At 41.0% G+C, this 21,842-nt stretch overlaps 1 protein-coding gene across 1 annotated transcript; it reads right to left on the reverse strand.

The window, feature by feature from the left end:
• Positions 1–881: 881 nt before the first annotated feature.
• Positions 882–15,513, reverse strand: TARP (TCR gamma alternate reading frame protein; the record flags this gene model as incomplete). The annotated part of the gene is made up of 4 exons (XM_077758313.1): positions 882–1,166; positions 3,848–3,895; positions 7,274–7,603; positions 15,456–15,513. Coding segments are annotated over 4 exons (600 nt in total), but the record flags the coding sequence as incomplete, so codon positions are not given.
• Between the last annotated feature and the right edge of the window lie 6,329 nt (positions 15,514–21,842).

Raw genomic sequence — 21,842 nt, forward strand, 5'->3', positions numbered from 1 at the left:
ATGTGTGTGTGATCTCTGTTACTTTAAAGTAGAACTGCCAAGAGTAGATGCTGATGCTGTTGAGGACTGCATGCACTCCACATAAAAACTCATCGCATCCACACAACCCCAGGAGACGTGTCACTGTATGTCCATTTTATAAGTGGGAAAATTATGGCACAGAGAGTTCAGATAGCTATAGACCCAAGATTTAAACCCAGGCACTTGGGATTCAGAGTCCACGCACTTACCCTCCCCACCCCCCTCCCTTTCCCGTGTCCGTGCAGCTCTCATGGGGTTCTCCTGACATGAGGAAGCATGGTGCACGTGAGACTCTGGTCCAGGTCTGACACACCCACCACGCATGCAACGTTATACCTTTGCCCCTGGAATGTCTTAAACCGACTGAATCAAATTCAGCTGCCGTTGGAAGGAGAAATACCCTGGGCACCATCACTGGCTGTGGCTCCCCTGGGGACAGTGCCCCAAGGAAGCCATCATAAGGACTCTATCGGGGAAAAGTTAAGATTGTAGAATTGGCCACAATTACAACCAATGCTAAATGTAAAGGCTCAGTTGTCGTGCTGTTCCTTACCTTAGACTCCCAGATTTGGCCAAGTGAAAGAACACAGGGACAAAAGTAGACTTTGGATTATTTTTATTGTGCCTATTATGAAAAACACAAAGTTCAGGTAGCAAGGATGGCGGCTTACAGGTGTATAAAACAAGGCCTCCAGGCAGTCATCTGGATGAAGAGCCCCAGGGACACTAGGGAAGCTGCCCACTGGCTGTGCTCAGAGGCCAGGGTGCCGGGTGGCTGAGGAGCTGGTGAACATGAGAAGAGCTGCGACAAAGCCCCCGTGGATGCCCCCCAGCCCCGCCCCTGATTCACTGCAGCCTTTGTTCTTGGTGCAGAGTGACCCACTCCCGTTTGCCCAGTGGTTTGTAAACCCCTTCTGCAATAGCAACACAATAGAAGACGCCTGTGAACTGAAATGACCCAAACCCAGGCAGAAAGCCCCACTAGATACGTGTGCCACCGTGTATTAGGAACGCCCCGTTGTCACAGAGTGCTGGTCTCACAAGCGGACAGATGGCGATGAGGATGGAGTAGACCACGCTCTTGGCCAGGAGGAGGACGTAGGTGTAGTAGGCAGAGGTGCTCACGAGCTGCAGCTGCAGGGGGTCTACAAAAGGCCATTGATTAGTTCCACCTGTTCTTTAGAAAGGCTGGGACTTCTTAATGGGAGGGGGAGTCACATCATACATTTCTGATGATCTGGGCTGAAGTGACTCTCTCGCAGCAACACGACCCGATAGTAAACCTCTACACTGCCATCACCACTACCACCAGCACCGAGACCACCCAGAATCCACCTTGCAGGTCAAAGTCAATCAACAACTTCTGCAAAATTCACTTAAAGTATTCCAAAGTATTAAAAAGTAAGGTTATGTCTTAGAAGAATGAGTCACCCTGAAAAAAGCTTTGGTGATGAGTAGCTTTTACCATTTCTTCACCCCCACCATGTCGGTAAGTAACAGTCATAGCTCATATGCATTAACCACTAACTAAATGCCAAACATTTAATTTTGAGAGTTTTATGGGCACAGCTTTAATCTTCCTTAAGTTTTCAGTAACCTGCGAGATTATTCTTTTCATTCCCATTTGACAAATAAATTAAGGACAGAGAAGGAGTTTGCCTGGTGTCATACAACTTGTAAATACCACAAGCCAAATCTTAATCCCAGCAACATAATGTTCAAGAACACATTCTTACCTGCTCTGTAATTCTGCACCTCCATGTTCTATAAATACCCCAACAACACACAGTTAAGCACAAATATAATCATGAATTGCTGACTTAGAACCATCTTCACATTATACGTTGCGCATCAATGAGATTCCTATCCCAGGGCAGGAATTTCCACACTCCATGGAAATTTGGTGGTGGTCACAGTAGCGTAGGTGGGAGGTTTTAGTAGAGGGAGGGTATTAGTTGTGAGGAGCACAGGGAAGTGTATGGAAGTGTTGAATAATTTGCTATATTGTACACCTGGAACTAATATTACACAATAAGTCAACTAACTGGAATTTAAATAAAAACCTAAAAAAATAATAAAGTGGAAGGACGTAGTTCATCCAAATTGTCTCCAGTGTTAGGAGGTCATCACTAACTCCCCTGTCTTTCCTGAATATTCCTCATTAGAGCTATGCTGTTGTAGAATGATTGCCTTTAATATCCTCTGAGGTTTCTCAGGAAATATACGATGTCAAGAAATAATTAATGACAATGTCTTGGGACAGATGGACTACTCAGCGAACCACAAGGCAGAGCCTCTTCCTGTGGAAATTTCTTGGACATGCTTTGTCTCCAGAAAGTCAGAACTCTAGAATTATTAGCACTTGGTATGGAAAGGGACCTTGAGAGGTGAGGTGCTCCTAACACCTTGCCTTTGGTCAGGTAATATGTTAGCCGAGGACTTGATCTTGGACATGGAGGGCAGATCGGCAAGGCTAGAGCCACTATTTCTCGTCACCTTCTTGCTCATATATGGGGAGAAAGGGCCAGAAACTAGTACTTACAATGTGTCAGCTAAATGAGATACCCAATGCTAGACATTCCACATAGGTGACCTGATGTCCTCAACAGCTGAGGGAGGTGTTACTCATGTACTCCTGGTTGGCTCAGATAATGTAAGTAATGTACCCACATTTGTGCAATTAATAATTAAAAGGCTGAGGTTAAAGTCCAATCTGTGCCACTTGGAGCCCTGCACTCACACCCCCTCCCCATGTGCACACCTGTCTCAGGACCTTGGCTTTGGGGTTTCTTGCACTATGATGACATCTTAGAGGAAGTAAGTATATGAACTCTTTTTCCCCCCACTTTATGTTTTTTAATTTTTTAACGCTTTTACTTATTTCTGAGAGAGAGAGACAGAGACACATACAGCGTGAGCAGGCGAGAGTCAGAGACGGAGACACAGAATCCGAAACAGGCTCCAGGCTCTGAGCTGTCAGCACAGAGCCCAATGCGGGAGTCAAACCCACAAACAGTGAGATCATGACCTGAGCCGAAGTTGGGCGCTTAACCGACTGAGCCACCCAGGCGCCTCTCCCGTCACCCCCCACTTTATTTTTTGAGAGACAGAGCATGAGCAGGGAAGGGGCAGAGAGAGAGGGGGAGACAGGGGATCTGAAATAGACGCCACACTGACAGCGAGCCTGACGAGGGGCTCAAACTCACAAACCATAAGATCGTGACCTGAGCCTAATTTGGACACTTAACCAACTGAGCCACCCGAATACCCCAAGTATATGAACTCTTGATTCAGATGGTCTGTGTTGAAGCCTCAGATCTCACTGTGTGGCGTGGTGCAAGAGATTTAAATTTTTGAGCATAGCCCTCATGTAAAATGGGAATAAAATCCTTTATAGTGAGTGGTAAGGGAATTAAACAAAATGCACTCACAGTAACACCACCTTCTGTACAAGAACTTCTTCGTGTCAGTTCCTGTTACTAACTAGGAGCAAGAGTTCAGGCTTAAAAAAATGTAGAAGCAACTTGATACTGTGTCATCCTCAGTCAGTAAAAACAAAGGCCACAGAAATGAACGAAGTCCATTGGTGAAAGACTTCAGAGGCCCGCACTCTACCCCTAAGGCTATAACATCCTCTCATTCCCAACCCAGCATTCATCGTATGAGGATGAGTCCTGGGAAACGATGGACTGACTTCATAAATTGTCTATTTTGCAAGATCCAGCCCTTGTGACATTTCTACCTAAAGCCAGAGAAGTTGAACCGTTAAGTTGATCAGGAGGAAAAAGCTAGAACACATCATAAAGGCAAACATACAAAAACTTACCATTTTCATCTTTCAGAGAAGCTTCTATAGACTTAATGGCAGCGAGCTCTACAAGATATAAGAGCAAGTATTATTCAACTGTTCATATTCATTATTTGATATATGTCTGTGTTGGAGATGGAAAGAAGAAAGAAAAAATGACAGAAAAGGAAGGAAGGAGGGGAGAGAGGCAGGAAGAATAAAAGGAAGGGAGACAGAGAAAGAAAGGGAGAGGAAGGGATAGAGGGAGGAAGGAAGAGAGGAAGGAAGGAAGAAAGGGAAAGGGAAAGAAAGAGAAAAGAAGGAAGAGAAAGAAGGGGGGAGAGAGAGAAAGGAGGGAAGGAAGAGAGGGAAGGAGGGAGGGAGGAAGAAGATAGCATCTGCCAACCCAGAGAGAGCCATCACAAATACGAGTCCCACAATTCCAGAAATGGCTGACCTGATTTTATATAGTTCAGTAGATTAATTCACATACTGCATCTCAGCGCATGAAGACATTAGTTCATGAGCGATGCATGCATTTTTTTCTTTTTTTCTCACAACTAGCAGGTAATGTCTGAGACTATCTTGTTTTCCTTCTGTGCTCACAGCTCCTAGCACAGAGCCTGCCTCAAAGTAAGTGTTCTGTACATAGTTGTTGAATGAAAAAAAAAGTGGCTGCTATACAGTTCTCAGCAGCCACCGTGGACATGAGGTGGCTACCAAAATAATTCACCCACAGCAGAGTCATACATGTTGGGAGAACATAGTTTGCTTTACACAATTTTCCCATAGAAGCAAAGGAAAGCAGCCCTACCTTCCAAATCATGCACTCCCCAGTACCCCCAACTGCTGCACATGCTCTTCTGGAGGGGAGGCGTTTGTGGACATGACAGCAATGCTAACGAAAGCCCATACCTATCGAGTGACTACTACTGTGGGAGACGCTATGTGAAAGGTTCATGTGCATCATCTCACCTGACCCCTCAGTCACAGTGAAGTGAGCCGAATTTGGTGGACTCCATGTTAGACACGAGGAAATACGGTTTAGAGAGTCTAACATGCCCAGAGTCATACCAGTAACTGGCTGAGCCAGCACTTTAACGACAGTTGTGGGGGTTTGATGTGTGAGAGCACGTGGAAAGTACCTTGGAAAGCAATCCATAGACATTGGGCATAACTCCACCATTGTGGACTCTCAGACATCATGTCTTCTGGTATCTTAATCATTCTTGCAAATGACCTCTTAATAACAGAGGCTCAGCGGTGCAGTGCGTTCTTTCCAGAGACAGAAAGATACACTGAGTACTAATTACAGTTTTCTGAATATGTAAAACCTGAGGTGAGGGTTGTATTTCTCTACAATATTTTAAAAATGTTTATATAATCATATTTAGATGTTAAAATATCCTCAAGAACTAATTTGAAATGTCTTAAAAGTCCCTTTCTATTTTATACGGTGCCTTTACTCATTAAAAGAGAAATAAAAATCTCTTATCACCATGCATTGATTGAGGTAAAAGCATTAAGGTAACAATTTTTCAAATGAGAACCTGTGTATGTACCCTAGGTTCTCTTTCTCCACGCAAGTTGATTGAAAACTTGGAGCAGATTGGTTTTATCTCTTCAAAGCATGGATTTGTGCTTCCGTGTCCTCTATATTTTTAGTTTTCATCAAAAACAGAAACAACAAGCAGACTTGAGCATAGAAATCTGCTGTAGAATGGTATTAACAGAAATGCCTTCATTAGCTTTGTTCCTCTGAGAAGACCTTGGGAGACATTCCTTTCAGAAACTAATTCCCAAGGAAAACACATCATAAATAAGAATTTCTCCCTTTTCAGTAATCATCACCATGAAACTTAACTATATTTTCACTTTGAACACTATAAAAATCAACACCTAAAGGGCATTAGCCCCAGGGTTACATTAAACTTGTGCTTTGCTCATTTGCTTCCTCTCTGTTTCTTAGCTGTAGAAATTTTTTTTTAATTAGCCTGTTTGTACTCTTACTTGAGTTAGTTTTAGCAAAGAATGCACGTAAATACAAGAATGCATTCATGTTATTTTTTCAAAAGCAAGAATTTTCACTGACATGATTGCATTTCCTCTTCATCACAGCCCAGGAGAAAGCAGAGATAAATGTTCAACCCTAATTTGATCATTGGAAACACTAAGGATCCAAGAAGATAAAGATTCACTTCAGCCATTCCAAGTGGTACACAGCAAAGGTCTTTGCACATCTAGTTATGTGCGTGTTCCCTCCGCTTCCGAAGGGCTTGGTAACCGCAGGGAAAAGTACAAACTGGCTCTGTCCAGTGGGCCCTCTGGGGCCTTGGTCTGTTATGTCAGTGCTCAGGACTTAACTTCTGAGTCTAGAGGTTCTTGGATCAGAGCCAGATGCCCACACTGTCTAAAGATGATCAGCATGTGTACCAATGGTGATCCTATGGGACACCATGCCTGAATCACAAGTGGCCATGAGTGATCAGGAAAAATATATTCGCTCTACTGTAGTGATGCTCCTTGGGACACTGGTTCTGCCTGCGTCCCTTCCAAGCCTGGCACTCACTTGTACTGCGACAAGTGTTTGCTGGGCAGTGTTTACCAGTGGTAGAAATGCATCCCTTGGGTAGAATGGAAGGATATTTGTATACATTAGCTTCACCCAATCTAACTTACCAAATCTCACCTTATGGCAGTACATAAAATTCAAATCTAGGGGCGCCTGGGTGGCTCAGTCGGTTAGGCATCCAACTTCGGCTCAGGTCATGATCTCACGGTTAGTGGGTTTGAGCCCCGCATCGGGCTGTGTGCTGACAGCTCGGAGCCTGGAGCCTGTTTCAGATTCTGTGTCTCCCTCTCTCTCTCTCTGACCCTTCCCTGCTCATGCTCTCTCTCTCTCAGAAACAAATTTTTTAAAAAAATTCAAATCTAAAAAACTCAGGACCATACTAAGACCTCAGCAACCAAAGTATCCTTTTTTGTTGATCTGTGATCTGGCTCTTCAACTGAACAGCATTTTGTCATATACAATTCATTGTTTATGAATTATACTTTGAGTACAGCAAGATTGAAATGAGAGGGACTTGGCTGGGTAGAACATTCTTGAAAGATGTGTAATTGTTCCCATTTTCTGATCAAGTAAGACTCTCAGAAATGGACTCTCTTTTGAGCACTTACTGTGTGTGAGGTTGCTACGTGCTTCTATGTGTACGGTTTCATTTAATCCAAAGATGACGCTAAAAACATCACTGTAACCTTAATTTTTGGCTAATGAACCTGAGGTGGGTTTTGTATGTCCTGAAGCCCAGAGTATTTTAGTTTTATGGGGAAATAGCAGGACATTTATGCTATTATTATGTAACAACATTTAAGAAAGATTTCTATTTGTTTCTTTTCATTAACATTTTGCAGAAAAGGTAGGATACTGGAAGGCTATATTATATTATCTTTATATGCACATACCTTTTTTCATTGAACGAAAAAGAATCTCTTGATCAACTTTTCCTTTATTATTCTCGTGTTTGACGATACATTTGTGTTCTTTAGCTGTTGACCTTTTAGTGCGGGTCATCCAGGTGTATGTCATGTATGTGTCCTTAGTCTTTATGGTGTTTCCCTGCTGGGATATCAGAATTCTGTTGCCATTCTTTTCTTTCCAGTCTATCTTGATAACATCAGGGAAAAAATTCTCAAGAAGACAAAGATATGTTCCAGACTTGTGGAATTTCATTTCAGCCATTGAAGGAAGAAAAATTGTGGGCTTGGGGGAAACGTCTTCATCAAAGTTTCTATCTATGGGGGAAATGGAATAACCGTTAAAAACGTTATTAGAGAAACACAAACATTGTGTGGTTTGGAACCACTTGGCACAGAGTGAAATGAAGGAAATTTGCCATAGAATCCATGCTTACCGTGGTCTTTCATCCACAGTGGGTTATAAGTTGCTTACTTTCTTAGTTTCCATGGGAAAACAGGTACAAGAAGTCATGTAACTTGCCCAAAGCCACAGCTTATAAGTAAGTGGTAGACTGTGGATAAACATGTGAGATTTTTTTAAACCATATACACAGTCCCTTTTTGATTGGGAATCTACTTCCACACATGACAGTCTATCAAGTTGAACTCTTAGCTTCAAATGTGGATCCCATGCGCACTTCTGACGTAGTGGAGTTCTCCTTGATTTCTGATTTCATAGAACCTCTCACTATCCCGTCTGAATCACATAGAGTTTTGAGTAGGACAATATTTAAAGCTGCACCTCCAAATGATTTACAGTGCCTTGAATTAAGAAGCAAAGTGGCACTATATCTAAAACTGCTATTAAAAAAAAAAAACTCTGATTATTTGCAGAAATGCTTTTATATTAGCTTTCTGGAGTACCACACTTAACCAGAATTTTGTTTTCCTGTGGGAAACGTTCACTAAAAGCACATTTTCTATTGGAATTTCATTTGAAGTTCAAGTATGACTAAGAAGACATCATATTTTGACTCTGAGTCTCTCCCCTCAAAGTTGAATCCTCCCCAGAAAGCTGTTGAACTGTTTTATAACGTCACGATAATCGGTGATGTCGGCTCCTGAATACAGTTATATGCAACTAGTGTAGTGTTAACAGTTATGGGTCCAGAGTTTCATGCAGGCATAATGGCAACATATATAACAAAACATCATAGCTTTCACAGGCATGTGTTCGTATGTTACTTGATCACACATTTACTGTTAATGATTGAATTATAAATGTTAGAATCCTTTTAAAATTGATTTCCAATTGCAAGTGCTTTACTGATATTCTCTTTGAGCTAGTTTGGAGTTAGTTTAATAATTCAGTGGGCAATTTCTTAAAAGAAGAGGAATTGGATTTCTCATTTGAGAAGTAGAGTAAAAAAATATGGGGGAGGTACTGTTAATACTCTATTTTTTTAGTTTTTTTTTTTTAAATTTCTACCTGTGTAGCAAAGCTTCTGATTTTTATACTAAGTCAGTAAGCAAAGGATGAGTTTTTATTCATGCTGCAAGTAGAATTAAGGTATAATGTGCTTATTTTAGGTTTATACATCTTGCTTGTAGTGCAAATAGTACTTTATTGATTATAACAGTAAGATACTATACATTTCTCCAGCCATATACTGTGTTTTTAATTTAAAAAATGTTAGATAAATAAGATTAATTTTTCAGTTGTAGATGATATTTACATAATTTTAGCTTCTAGTCAGTATATTAAGGAATCTAATTTTCATCTTAGAAAATTTGTGGGTTTTTTAAAAAATAGGAATACTTCTGATTTGTGATAGTATAGAACTTGAAAATCAAATGATGAACTTGAAAAGTTTCTAGATGGTAACATACAGTTTCTAACTATTGTCTCTTTTCCTTTGGTAGCTTCTTGATGTTTTATTCTTGAACCTCCACAATTTTCTCAATGGAATAGTTAACTTAGTAATAAATAGTGTACTTAATTATCATGGCTAGTACCTATATTTTGAGTAATTATCTTTTTTATGGTTTTTCCTTCAACATTCTTTTTTAAATGTATTAACAGAGATTTTTATAGCCAAAATTATTTTGTATGTATAAAAATATGTATAAGTATATAAAATGATATATAAAACTAGATTCCAAGATAAATAAGCCTGTCCATACATTTATATACATTCATTTGCATAACCACAAAATACATTTGAGTTAATTGCCTGAGTGATTTATATTTTAAGATGCATCCATGTGAATTCTAGATGAATATACCAAATGTCAACTACATTTTCAATTGCAAGGATGAAATTTCAAACCTGTAAATTGATGTTGATTTAATTGTCCTATTTTTAATTTTTTTTATTAAATAATTACAGCTATTTTATATTTAAATTTCAAATTTATGATATTTCTAATTTTATTTAAAGTTACAACTATATTTAGAAATGTGAAGCAGGGGTGCCTGGGTGGCTCAGTCGGTTAAGCGTCCGACTTTCGCTCAGGTCATGACCTCACGGTTCGTGGGTTCGAGCCCCGCGTCGGGCTCTGTGCTGACTGCCAGCTCAGAGCCTGGAGCCTGTTTCAGTCTGTGACTCCCTCTCTCTCTGACCCTCCCCTGCTCACGCTGTCTCTCTCTCTTTCTCTCTCCATTTTTTCTGCTAGATATGGAAAAAACATGGTGGTACCTGACCATGTCTGCTCAAAGTCACTATCAAATGTCATGGTTCCCACAGTAATGGTCCAGTGGTAGCATGAAATGCATTTGTTTAAAGACCATTTCTTCACTTAATAAAATGGACACAGAAGGTAATTCCCACTGTTTAACTTCATATTCTCCTAAAGGACTCCTGCATTAAAGTCTGTTTCTAACTTTATGGTGGGGAAAAAACACAGAACAAATTTGAACATTTTGTGTGCTTCATTTTATGAGATAATATAAAGTACATACTCCATCGCACTTTTCTCCTACTTTTAAACATAAATTTTACCCTGTGCTTCTGGTCGAATAATCACAGACCTTATTCCTCTGCTTTTCCTAGTGCTTTGATCTTCTATTTTTATTTCATGGTTTATCTCTATTTGTCTATTTTATTTTAGGTCTTCTTAAATAAGTTTTGGAAATAAGGCAATTTAAACAAAGGAGAAATACTTTATGGATTAGGGTTTGTTTCTTTTTTAGATTCAGAGGTTGATAGCTTTTTAAAAAAAATTTTTAACACTTACTTATTTTTGAGAGACAAAGAGACAGGGCATGAGAAGGGTAGTGGGAGAGAGGGAGATGCAGAATCCTAAGCAGGCTCCAGGCTCTGAGCTGTCAGGACAGAGCCTGATGGTGAGGCTCGAACTCATGAACTATGAGATCATGATCTGAGCCAAAGTCAGATGCTTAACCGACTGAGCTACCGAGGCGTCCCTTTTTTAAGTTTATTTTTATTTATTCTGAGAGGAGGGATAGAGAGTAAGCAGGGGAGGGGCAGAGAGAGAGAAGGAGACAGAGTCCCAAACAGGTTCTGCACTGTCAGCACAGAGCCCAATGCAGGGCTCAAACCCACAAACCATGAGGTCATGACCTGAGCTGAAACCAAGAGTTGGATGCCCAACCTGCTGAGCCACCTGGACGCCCAGAGGCTGATAGTTTTTAAAATCTAACTCGAAATTGACATGAAAAATGAGAGAATATGTTTGCAAATCCCACTCCGCTGTACAGATGTAAAACATACACAATTTAAACACATTGAAATGCCAGAGCATAAGGTGAGGCTTACATTCCCAACAGAATCCCTCAGGAGACAGGGGTTGCCTTATGTCCTTGGGCAATGTCCCAGACTAAAAGAAGTTCTCCTACCACTCAACTTTGATCAAACAATACTACTTGGACAAGATAACAACCTGAAATAAAAACATTTCTAGTTTCAGAGGTAGCGCTGGTAACATGGATTTGGTAAATATTATTTGGCACCAAAAGCACTACACTTTATGCTTACGTTGCACAAATAGAGAATAATAGAGTGAATAAAAATGTTTTTTTTTTAATTTTGTAAGTGGGCAATTTTCTCTTCAGATAAATGATCCAGTGACATCAGTGTAATGAGATCCCCAAACAGAAACTCAGACCCTGAAATGACTCAGAAATTTGCTCTAAAGTACATGGGTTAGATGTGAAGAGTCCAAACAAAATTTGTAATGAAATGTGAGGGACAAACAGCAATATTTCTGAATTGAGGCTGTACTGATAGCATTTTTAACTTTTTAGGTATAATTCAATTAGGATATTAAATATACAAGGGAATACTTGACTTTTTATCTGTATCACTGTAAGTTTATTTATGTTATAAAACTTCCTCTCTATTTCTTTATGCCTGGATATTTCCACTGAAAATTAGAGATCACTTTATATTCAGTCTAGCAGTATTTGAGGTGACGCTTATTATATTCCCATCATTTTTACAAGCAAGTGACAATGAGTCTTAGAAGGTAGAAGTATTCCATAAACTCGACCATTTGTTCTAAAATGACATGTAGACTAGATGGTAATTGACCTATTTTTCTCTACTCCTGATTTCATTTAAAAAACTCCAGTGGGTGTTAATTCTTGAAATTAACATTCTTTATCTCTGACAACCTAATTTTTGTAGTAGCCATTTCCATATTTAATTTCATTACTGTCCACTTGTAATCTCCACTTGAGATGGTTGTTAGCTTGACAGAATGGATAGATGGAAGGACAGCAAATATTAATAGCAATAAGGGTCACTAAAGTTTTTAAATTTTTTTCTCTATTTCTCTATTTTCCAATTTTTCCCCTGGTAAGTAGTTATTATTTTTATAATGTTAAGAAAGCAATAATGACTGAATCAAAATTTAATCACTAAGGGATGGTTATCCAGAAAGTGATAAATCCAGATCCACTGTCCATATTTTTCTGTGCACCACATTCTCCTAAAAAACATTTTTCAGGACTCCATGAATTATATCTGAGGCACCATTATTTAATTAGGTTGTATGAATTTACATTGCTTTTGTAGTCAGTTGGAAAAAACTTGCTTTTCAATTTATTTGTGCCTATGATGACAACCATTAAGGAAACAAGATATAACATCTTTCATTTTTTTTCAACATTTTACCATCTTTGTGAAATTTCTTGACATTTTTATTTGATTCACCTAGTATGCTAGAAACAGCCCTGTGAGAGGTTCTCCTCATCAGGCGAAATTTCATCTCTAAGGCTAATGAAGAATGAATAAATATAATACCGCTAAGGGGGGGGGGGAACCTAGCTTATCACATTCTTGAATATGTTTACACAGGTAAATGTTTTGATACTCGGTATTAATTATCTTTTCACAAAATGCAAGTTTAGGGACCCCCGGCTGCTCCAGCAAGTTAGCTCCTCGTCAGTGTCGTCCATGCGAGCTCAGGCGGCAACTGGCCCCAAGGACCGGGACAGAGTCACCAACCTCTCCCAAGACCCCGCTGCTGTTTGTGACCAGACTGGGGCCGAATCCTAGAATTCTGAGGCAGCACCAGCATCTAGTCTGCCCCCCCTGCATCGGCTGCCTCCCCTCCCCACGTTATACGGAAGAATGAGAGTATTTACCTGTGACCCTGAGCAGCGTGCCAGGACCGAACACTTTGCGGTACCAGTAATACCCGCTATACCACTCCCACTGTCTGCAAAGCCTTTACAGAAACCTCCCTTTGTGCAGCCTTTTAAAATTGTGCCCATATATTTTCAATATTTATGTAAATATTGAAAAGTGGGCCCTGCTAGCATTAAACAAAGATGAATCTCAAGCAAAATCACATTAGAGATGAACGCAGTCAAGAAGGGATGAACTGACCACCCTCTGCCTGGGCAGCTCGGTCCTGTCTTTCTACCTCACTCACACACACTGGAGAGTATGACTCTACCTTTTCTCAACATCTTGCTGAATCCTCTAAATCTCTTTTCTTAAAGGTTTTTCATGAATCAGAGCAGTTCTTTTCCTAGAATCTAATTTACAGTTCTTCCATAATTTTCAAAAGGAACAAAAATAGAAATAATATATTTGAGTATTTAATGAATGAAAGTTGATATTTTTACAGGGTTTTTTGTTTGTTTCTATGTACTGGGGGTGGGTAACTGGTTTGAGTATAAAGTAAGTTCTTTCCAGAATTCCATTCCCAATGATAGACCAGATGAGAGTCTGAAATCCTAATGATGATCTCTTAACCTATTTGCGCCGACTGCTCTTTTGTTGGTTTGTTTATTTATTTTTTAGAGAGAGAGAGAGAGAGGGAGGGAGGGAGAGAGAGAGAGCAAGCAGGGAAAAGGTATAAAGAGAGGGAGACACAGAATCCGAAGCAGGCTCGAGGCTCTGAGTTGTCAGCGCAGAGCCCAATGGGGGGCTCGAACCCACAAACCACAAGATCATGACCTGAACTGAAGTTGGATGCTCAGACAACGGGGCCACCCAGGTGTCCCGAGACTGCTCTTTAGACTTGACAATGCCTCTGTCGTTTCCAGGGCACTGATTTAAATTCTGAGCTGCTCATCTGAGGATCCTATTAGGTTTGGTCTTCCTGCCGCGGCCCCGGCGGGAGCGGAAAGGCAGCCGAGAGTCAGGCACTGAGTCCCGCCTGTAGTTCACCTGCTCCAGCTCTGCTGCCGGATTCAGTGTTTCCAGCACATTTGATGCTGATTCAGAAAGAAGACTGAGTGCAATGGTGTGGAAAGGACTTGTCATTTTATAGAAATACCCTAAGAATCACATCTTAAAAATTTAATGAATGCATATTCAGCATGATTTACTGGAGCTTTTGGGGGGAGAAGAGACCATTTTAATGCCATGATTAGAAGCAGAAGCATGGTTTTCTGCATGAGGAGTAATACAAATTGTGAGTTATTACTAATTAAACATTCAACTAAAGAGTCTATTTCAAAGGCCAGGTTACAGATCAGTAAATATCAGATTATAAAAACATGACTTAATGCATCTTGGGATACATTTTGGGATGGACAAGTCTCTCTTGGATCCCACTTTTTGCCATAGTAACTAGTCATGTCAGTTAAGGCAAATAACTGAACTTCTCCAAACTCCACTTTCCACATCTGTGAACTTGGAATAAGAAGATATTCTGTACAGGGCTGCTGAGGGATGAATGAGATAATGCACCGAAACTAGTCAACATGGTATCTGGCTCTCAATAAAGCTTGGCTAATATTATTCTCTTCAAAGGGATGGTTTCAGGCCATTTTACCAAATTCTTCCACCAAACAAAATATATGGATTTTATAAGCAATAGTTATTATAAATTAAGAAAGCAAGAGAACTCATGAATCCAAGACGTTCTATATCTTTCACTGCCATACGCTGAAATACATGGGGCCCAATGAAGCCACAATCTAGAATAGTTGTCCTGTAGACTAGAAGCTTTTTGAGTCTTGGGGACTGTGTCTTTGCCTTTTATCTCTAACTTTCGACACAGAAACTGTGTTCAATAAGTGTTTCATGAGACAATAAATTAACAAATGAAAATGTAAACCCAGGCAGGCAGATTGTTTTTATGGACCTTGGAACTGAAATGGTTTATTGAGCTCACAGAATCCATTAAACTGGACCATCTCCAGGCAATATCCCAAGACTCACAATAGCACAAATTTTGACTAGTCTCAGGTTGCCCTCCAAGAAGCCAGAGTAATAATTAATGGGATTATTGATGTTCTATAGTCATTTACCATAAGAGTACATTTTTTCCACTGCTGGAAGATGAAATCAAAAGCAATTACAGAATTTGGCAGGTTATTAGAGAAAGAAGCACTACTCATTAAGAACAGAGCACTTTTCGTACTAAGAGGAACTTAATTAAAGTGTTTGTATCTTTGGAGACTGTCTCCAAAAAGAGCAGCTTGAACCGTTAACACACACCAATGGTTTATAGACACAGTCCTAAAAATAATTTTAATTTCAAGCCTGAGTCCATTATTGTGTCTGTGTATTATTATAAAAGTAGAATTTCAGTCTGCTTGCAAGCTGAGAAGAATAAAACTTTGCACAGCAGTTTTATTTCCATATAGAGCGACCGGTAGCTGCAAATTGCTGTCCATATGCTGCTTTGATCCTAAATTGCATTTTTCTAGACAACATATGTCAGTTTTCCATTCACATGATCAAAGTAGAACAAACTTTCTTACCTGGGGGAGTTAGGATGAGCTTAGTTCCTTCTGCAAATATCTTGAGCCAGGCTGGGTCTCACACTGGTTAGAGCCTCTACAAAAATGTCAGCCTCGGGGCTGACCAGCAGGTAGAAACTGTGTCCTGGCAATTCGATCTTCTGGGTTCCCTTGGACGTCCTTGAATATAGGCCTCATGGCATCTGACATTTTATAAGTTTTCCTCAGATTTGTTGACAAAAATGTCTGTTTTCCAAAGGAGACAGTAATGACTGAAATGCTGATAGAAAACAGAAACAATGAAAGCACAAGTGAAAAGGAGAGATTGGGAGTAACTAGGCAACCAGCTACTTATCTAATTACCAGGAAAAGTGTTTAGTCAGTGAAGATGTTTGATTTCCAGGTGTTCAAGTGTGTGAAACTGCTCAGAGATGGCATCAAAGGAAAAGCCCTTCTGTTCTCACAAACACCAGGCCTGCTCCATTAGCAAGTTGAGATTGTATTTCTGAAGGAGGAAACTCTTCAGTAACGAGAAATACAAATATGCCAACAGAAATATACTTGAGAAGTGTGAAAAAATGTTCTCCACTTTAAATCGGCTACTTTTGCCATTTGTCAACGTGATTCTTTCTCTACCACACGATGTAAAAATGAGAAAAAAATGCGTAACGACACTTTTTTTCCTGGAATAAGAGAAGAAAATTATAGAGGCTCAACTTCTGTGACATACTAGGTTCCTATTTAAACCATAATTTGAAAAAAAACAATCCAGTTCACTGATCTGTTGAATAAAAGAATCCCCTCGGAAGCTATTCTGTGGTCTTCGGAAATGCATGTGCAGCCCTACCTCTGTGGTTCACTAGCTTTGGACAAGACATTTTCCATCTCCGGGTTTCCATGTCTCCATTGGTTGTATGTGCCCTGGAGTATGTATGTCTAATGGGCCCTTCCTGTTCCAGCAGCTTATGAACTTGTGATTAAGAGCAGGAAAGGGTCTGCCATGGTTGCTCAAGTGAGAACGGAGTTGAGAGTAATGGAGAAGGTTTTCTGCAGGTTCCTTCTGCCCTTGTGACATCATGAGATCCCAGCAGGCACATTAGCAGGTGACTGTCAGACTAGAGGACATGACAGATTATCAGGTAAGAGACACTGTTGTCTTTCCTATCTGTGTCCCGGCAGGAAATGGTAATATTGGTTGAGCCATACAGGATTCCTTTCAGAGCCTCTGCTGCTTTTAGTTGTTACCAGTGGACACTGGTCTTCTGGAGAGTTACCCAGACAGCTTACAGTGTATATACACTGTCCTGTCTAGGGTTCAGGTAAGGGAGCATTGGTCCCAAGGGATTCTCATTTGGGGGTCTCCATCTGGAAATCAAGGGAGTGAAATCAGAGGCACTTGAAAAAGTTGAACGTGGACATAAGAACATTGAAAAGACAAGAAAGGGGTATAGTCAACATACGAGCCCAAGCCAGAGACACACATAGTTCCATGAGCTTGGCATTGCCAGTGACTAGTCAGAAGGGACTCTAAAAGGGGGCGTCCGTCAGGACAGGGGAGTCAGTGGCAGCCCTCACTCTTCAGAGGCAAGGGAAGGAGAGGAAGATTTACTTTCGGACCAATGACATACCTTCTCCGTAAGACCCATCTCAGTGTTATATTTTTTATTAGGTTCCTGGTATAAAGATATATCCGATCCCAGAAGACTTCCACAAGACTTCTATGTAATAATAATTCTATATTATCTTGGGGAATACTTTCATATTTTTCCTTTAGGTTTTGCTTCAAACACACCTACCCTTGAGCTCTTTTCCATCTCTGAATTATAGATTTTTCACCAAATATCGTGAGTGTGGGAGCTATAGGGCTATCAGAAGAATTGGCAGAAATATTATTACTGTCTAATAACAAATGAAATAATAACCTCAACACATTATGCAGAAGTATGTACATTTTATAGATCGTTAGTTTGTAGAAAGTTCCCAAATCTTCGTGAAACTGAACAATTATTATAGTTATTGCTTCAGAGGCTATGATGTTACTGTACTCTGCTGTGAATGAAGAAAAATCTTGGAAGAAAAATAGTCTTTGGTTTATGAGCCTCAACTTTTATCCTATTCACAATTCTTACCTTCTTAAAAATAAAGCAGCGCTTTACTGTTGTTTGAAGGACAGTGTAAGGTGTGACTTTGAATGAGTCCCAGAGCTGCTGTGGTAGCTGAGACGGCTCAGGGAAGTAGCTCAGTTGTACTGGAAAAGCACCCTGTGATGTGCTGACCCTGTGCTTGAACTTCATGTGTGGAACCTCCTTCAAGTCCCCAGCAACCCTATGAGAAAGATTTAGTAGTGTTCCTGGATCATGCCGTCAGTTAAGTGGCTGAGCAGGAATTCAAACCCAGGTTTATATCACTGCAAAGGCTATCCATCCATTCATTCATGCCAGAGGCTGGCTCCAGCAGGTCCAGGGGTCCCTGAAGGATGGACGGTGTCGGCGAGAGAGGGAGTGAGAGAGGCCCCAAGATTCTTTCTGATCACCAGGCAGGCATCTCTGTCCTGTCGGGTTTGGTGTCTTTATTTATAGGTCAAATGATAACATGACATCAGAAAAAAGAATTTTTACAATGGATACTCTTTGTGTTAAGATGCTTCGGAAAGTGTACAGAAGCAGGTTTTACAGAAGTATTCTTGCAGAGCTACCCCAATCATAGTGAGGTTAAGTAAATCTTACAACTAAGGAAATAACAGGATGTTCTTAGTGAAAAACAGGATGACATACATATTTGTTCTAAGTTAATAACACTAGGATTAGGACATAGGGTAAGTTGCATATCGATAGGCTAGGAGTCATTCCGTCTGGCTCACAAGAGGACGAATGTTTTTGAGCTGGTTAATAAGTTGTTTGACTTGATGCTGAATGTGTAAAACCGTGGAGGCCCTAAATGTGTCGGCCTTTGTATTTGGGTTATGTTTTAGCTACTCTTTTCTATCCTCATCCCAGCCGCCAGTGTAAGGGAGGGTGTTTGCGGAAAGGAGGCCTTAGGGAAGGGACTGCCATACATCACCAGTTAGAAGAGGTGTCAGTATGAACTTAAGTTCTGCCCTTCTCTGTTCCTTAACTCTAAATTAGGCTCTTTGTCTCGGGGCCTGGCTCCATTGTAACTCTTGTGTTCTTAGCCCCCTTTATTATCTAAGTCTTGGATCTACAAGGCCATAGGAAGAGCCTTTTGACAATCATCCACAGAGCTTTCATCTAAAATCTCTTCTGAAAGGGCAGGGATATGCTTTTCCATATGAGGTATCTGGGTACAGAATATCGGTCTGATTTGGAATATTGTGAGGCCTGGTCAATACCCACAGGCTTATCTCCAACTTGAGCCAGTAGTAGCAGAAAGAGACACCAGTTTTCGTTTCTTATGGCAGGAGCTGTGCAGACGCTGCCATTTCCTCGCTGTGACCGTCATCCAGCGAGGCCGGCACGGCTCNCTCCAACTTGAGCCAGTAGAAGCAGAAAGAGACACCAGTTTTCGTTCCTCATGGCAGGAGCTGTGCAGACGCTGCCATTTCCTCGCTGTGACCGTCATCCAGCGAGGCCGGCACGGCTCCGAGCACGTTCATTCATTCAAAGTCAGCCCACCATTTTGCACTTTGGATACGGCTCCCTTCCCAGAAAGCTTCTCATAGATAGAGAGGCAGAAAATCAGGACATTTACGAACCAGCAGCCTGGGCCTCAGAGAGGTAAATAGACGATAAAGTGACCTAATGGAAAGAAACATCCTTGGGCTCCTAGCTGAGGCCTTGCTGAGGACACTGGTGCAGGAGGCAGGTGCTGTATAGACAGTAGCCAGGTCGCTGTGGGAGGCAGAAAGGAGCGTGTCTGTGTTTGCAGGGGTGTGGGAGGTGGGGGAGGGCTTGTGTTCAGTGGCGGTGGAGCATTTCCATGCAGTGGATCCAGCAGGCGCGGTAATACAGCCCAGCACCTGCCTCATTAACTCCTCGGACTTAATGAGAGACTTATCCTCGGAGTCGTTGGCAAATCCCTCTCTTCTTTCCTGGCTTCACATCTTTCCTCACTACACCTTGTTTGTGGACCACATTTTCTCTTGAGGAAATACACAGAATGCATTTTAGAGGCTGGTCTGGCTTCTGTCGGTACCAGTGTATATCATACATTCCTCCTTAAGACCTGTTTTGATCTGGCATTCTAAAAATGCGGTTTCCTTTTTTCTTGGTAATGGCCGGTATGAGTTGTGTTATACAAATGTCTTCATTTTAGGATGGTGTCAGGAGACGTGGTTGAATACTGGGCTGATCACGGCGCACATCTGGGGGCTGATGCAGTAAGAGGAGGAGGTGCTCTGCACACACAGCTAAGAACCATGGACTTTAGAGAAAGGGACCCACAGTGTCTTCCCCAAATCATCCTGCAAAATAGGGCTAGTAACCTGCTTTATCAGCAGATTTCTCCCATTACTGTGCATTTGTTACCATACAATGATATTAGTGTAAAGAAGCCCTTTTCTTGTTAAAGGACTATTGTCCTTCACCGGTTCAAATTAGAGAGTGGGAGGTGGGGGGTAGTTCTTAAAGTTCTCTTCTTCTGTGAGTTAAGAATTTCCTACTTCCTTTCGCTGTCTCTCTCTCTGTCTCTGTCTCTCTCTCTGTTTGCCTCTGTCTCTCATCCTTCCAATGCAGCTTGGGTAATTTTTCATGGCCTATCTTTATGTTAACTAATTCTTGCTTTATATCTCTAAAATCCACTTATGAGCCTTTCAGGGAATTCTTCATTTCTGTTACTGTGTTTTTTATTTCTTGCATTTCCTTTGATTCTTTCCATCTCTCTAATGAAATTATCTGTCTGATCTTGCATAATGTTTATATTTCCTATTAGATTAGATCCTTTAAAGTGTTACTCATAATTATTTTAAGTTCCCTGATGGTGACAACGTCTCTGTCATGTCTCAGTCTGGTTCTGGTGACTGCTCTGTGTCCTCAGACTGTGTTTCCTCTTGACTTGCCGTATGCCTCTGAGTGTTTGGCTGGAAGCCGGCCATGTTGTGTGGTAGAGTAGATACTGAGGGAAATATACTTTGTGGTTGAAAACGAGCACACATTTCCTGCTCGGCCTTTAGTATGGAAGTCTGCATTAACTATTCAGTAGTTAGATTGTATTTGGAGTTGGTTGTTGCTAAGTTATCAGGGTTGAAATGTGCTGTCGTCAGAGTTCAGACACTTAAAAATTCTCCAGCTGTACTTTGTCTCTCCACTTGTCTTTGAGTCTTCTCTTTGTTCTGTTCCCCGAGAAATTCTGTCTCTTGAAGTTCTGCTGTTACATTCACTCAAAGTTTGCTACCTCGGAGGTGAAAGATCACAAAGGGAGACGTTGTCTGGTATTCTTAGTAAGTCTCATTTGTTAAGCAGATTCAGTGAAGCTGGGTCTTACTGCCATAGTCTTCCCATGTATTCCTGTCTCTACTCCAGAGATGGAACATTTTCAATCCTTGTCTCTCTCCTCCAAGGACAGTAGGTGCCCACTTATCTCAGGCCGTGGGTTTGATACCCATCCTCTTGAGGATGATGCTGTTACTCTGGGATGTAGGGGAGAGGTTCTGGGCAAAGTTTCAGTGGTCACCTCCTGTGCCTTCCTTCAACTGCAACGGAATCCCCCAGCACCCTCCCCTGCGAATGAAGTCACTTTTTGTCTGCAGTGGTGGTGGGGTGGACAAGGTCTGGGTGGATTTCAGCAGAAGTTGTCTCCCATGGGAGGGGCAAGATGGCGGAGGAGTAGGGAGCTCTGTACCTGCACTTGTGCCCAGGCATCACACGGAAAAGATCTGAAGCCATAGGAAACCGTACCACACCCAAGAGATTGGGAGAGAAAGGACGCAGATTCCACTGAGAAAGAATTCTAACAACTACCTCAAGAAACAAGCCATAGTACACAAGGTGGAGAGTCCCAAATATCACTACGAATAGGAAAATAAAATAACCAAGGTCCCAAGAAGAGAGACCAAGAGATACCATTCAAAACCACTCTCTGAAAGGATAGGCCCTGGACAGTCAAAGAGTCTTCTTGGATACAGCAGCACTCATAGATACAGAGAGCATTAACAGGTCTTTAAAACCAACAAGAGCCGGAAAGCTAACTAAAATGATGAAACGAAAGATCTCTCCTCCAAAGAAACTCCAAGAAGAAATGACAGCTAATGAACTGCTCAAAACAGATATCAGCAGCATAATTGAACAAGATTTTAGAATAATAATGGTAAAATTAATAGCTGGGCTTGAAAAAAACATGGGGACTACAAAGAAACTATGGCTTCAGACAGAATGGAAAATAAAAATAAGCATGAAGAATTTAAAAATACAATAAATGAGATACATAATAAATTAGAGGCCTCCAATACACGGA

Source organism: Crocuta crocuta, unplaced genomic scaffold, assembly GCF_008692635.1.
Source record: "Crocuta crocuta isolate KB4526 unplaced genomic scaffold, BGI_CrCroc_1.0 scaffold103, whole genome shotgun sequence".
NCBI lineage: Eukaryota > Metazoa > Chordata > Mammalia > Carnivora > Hyaenidae > Crocuta > Crocuta crocuta.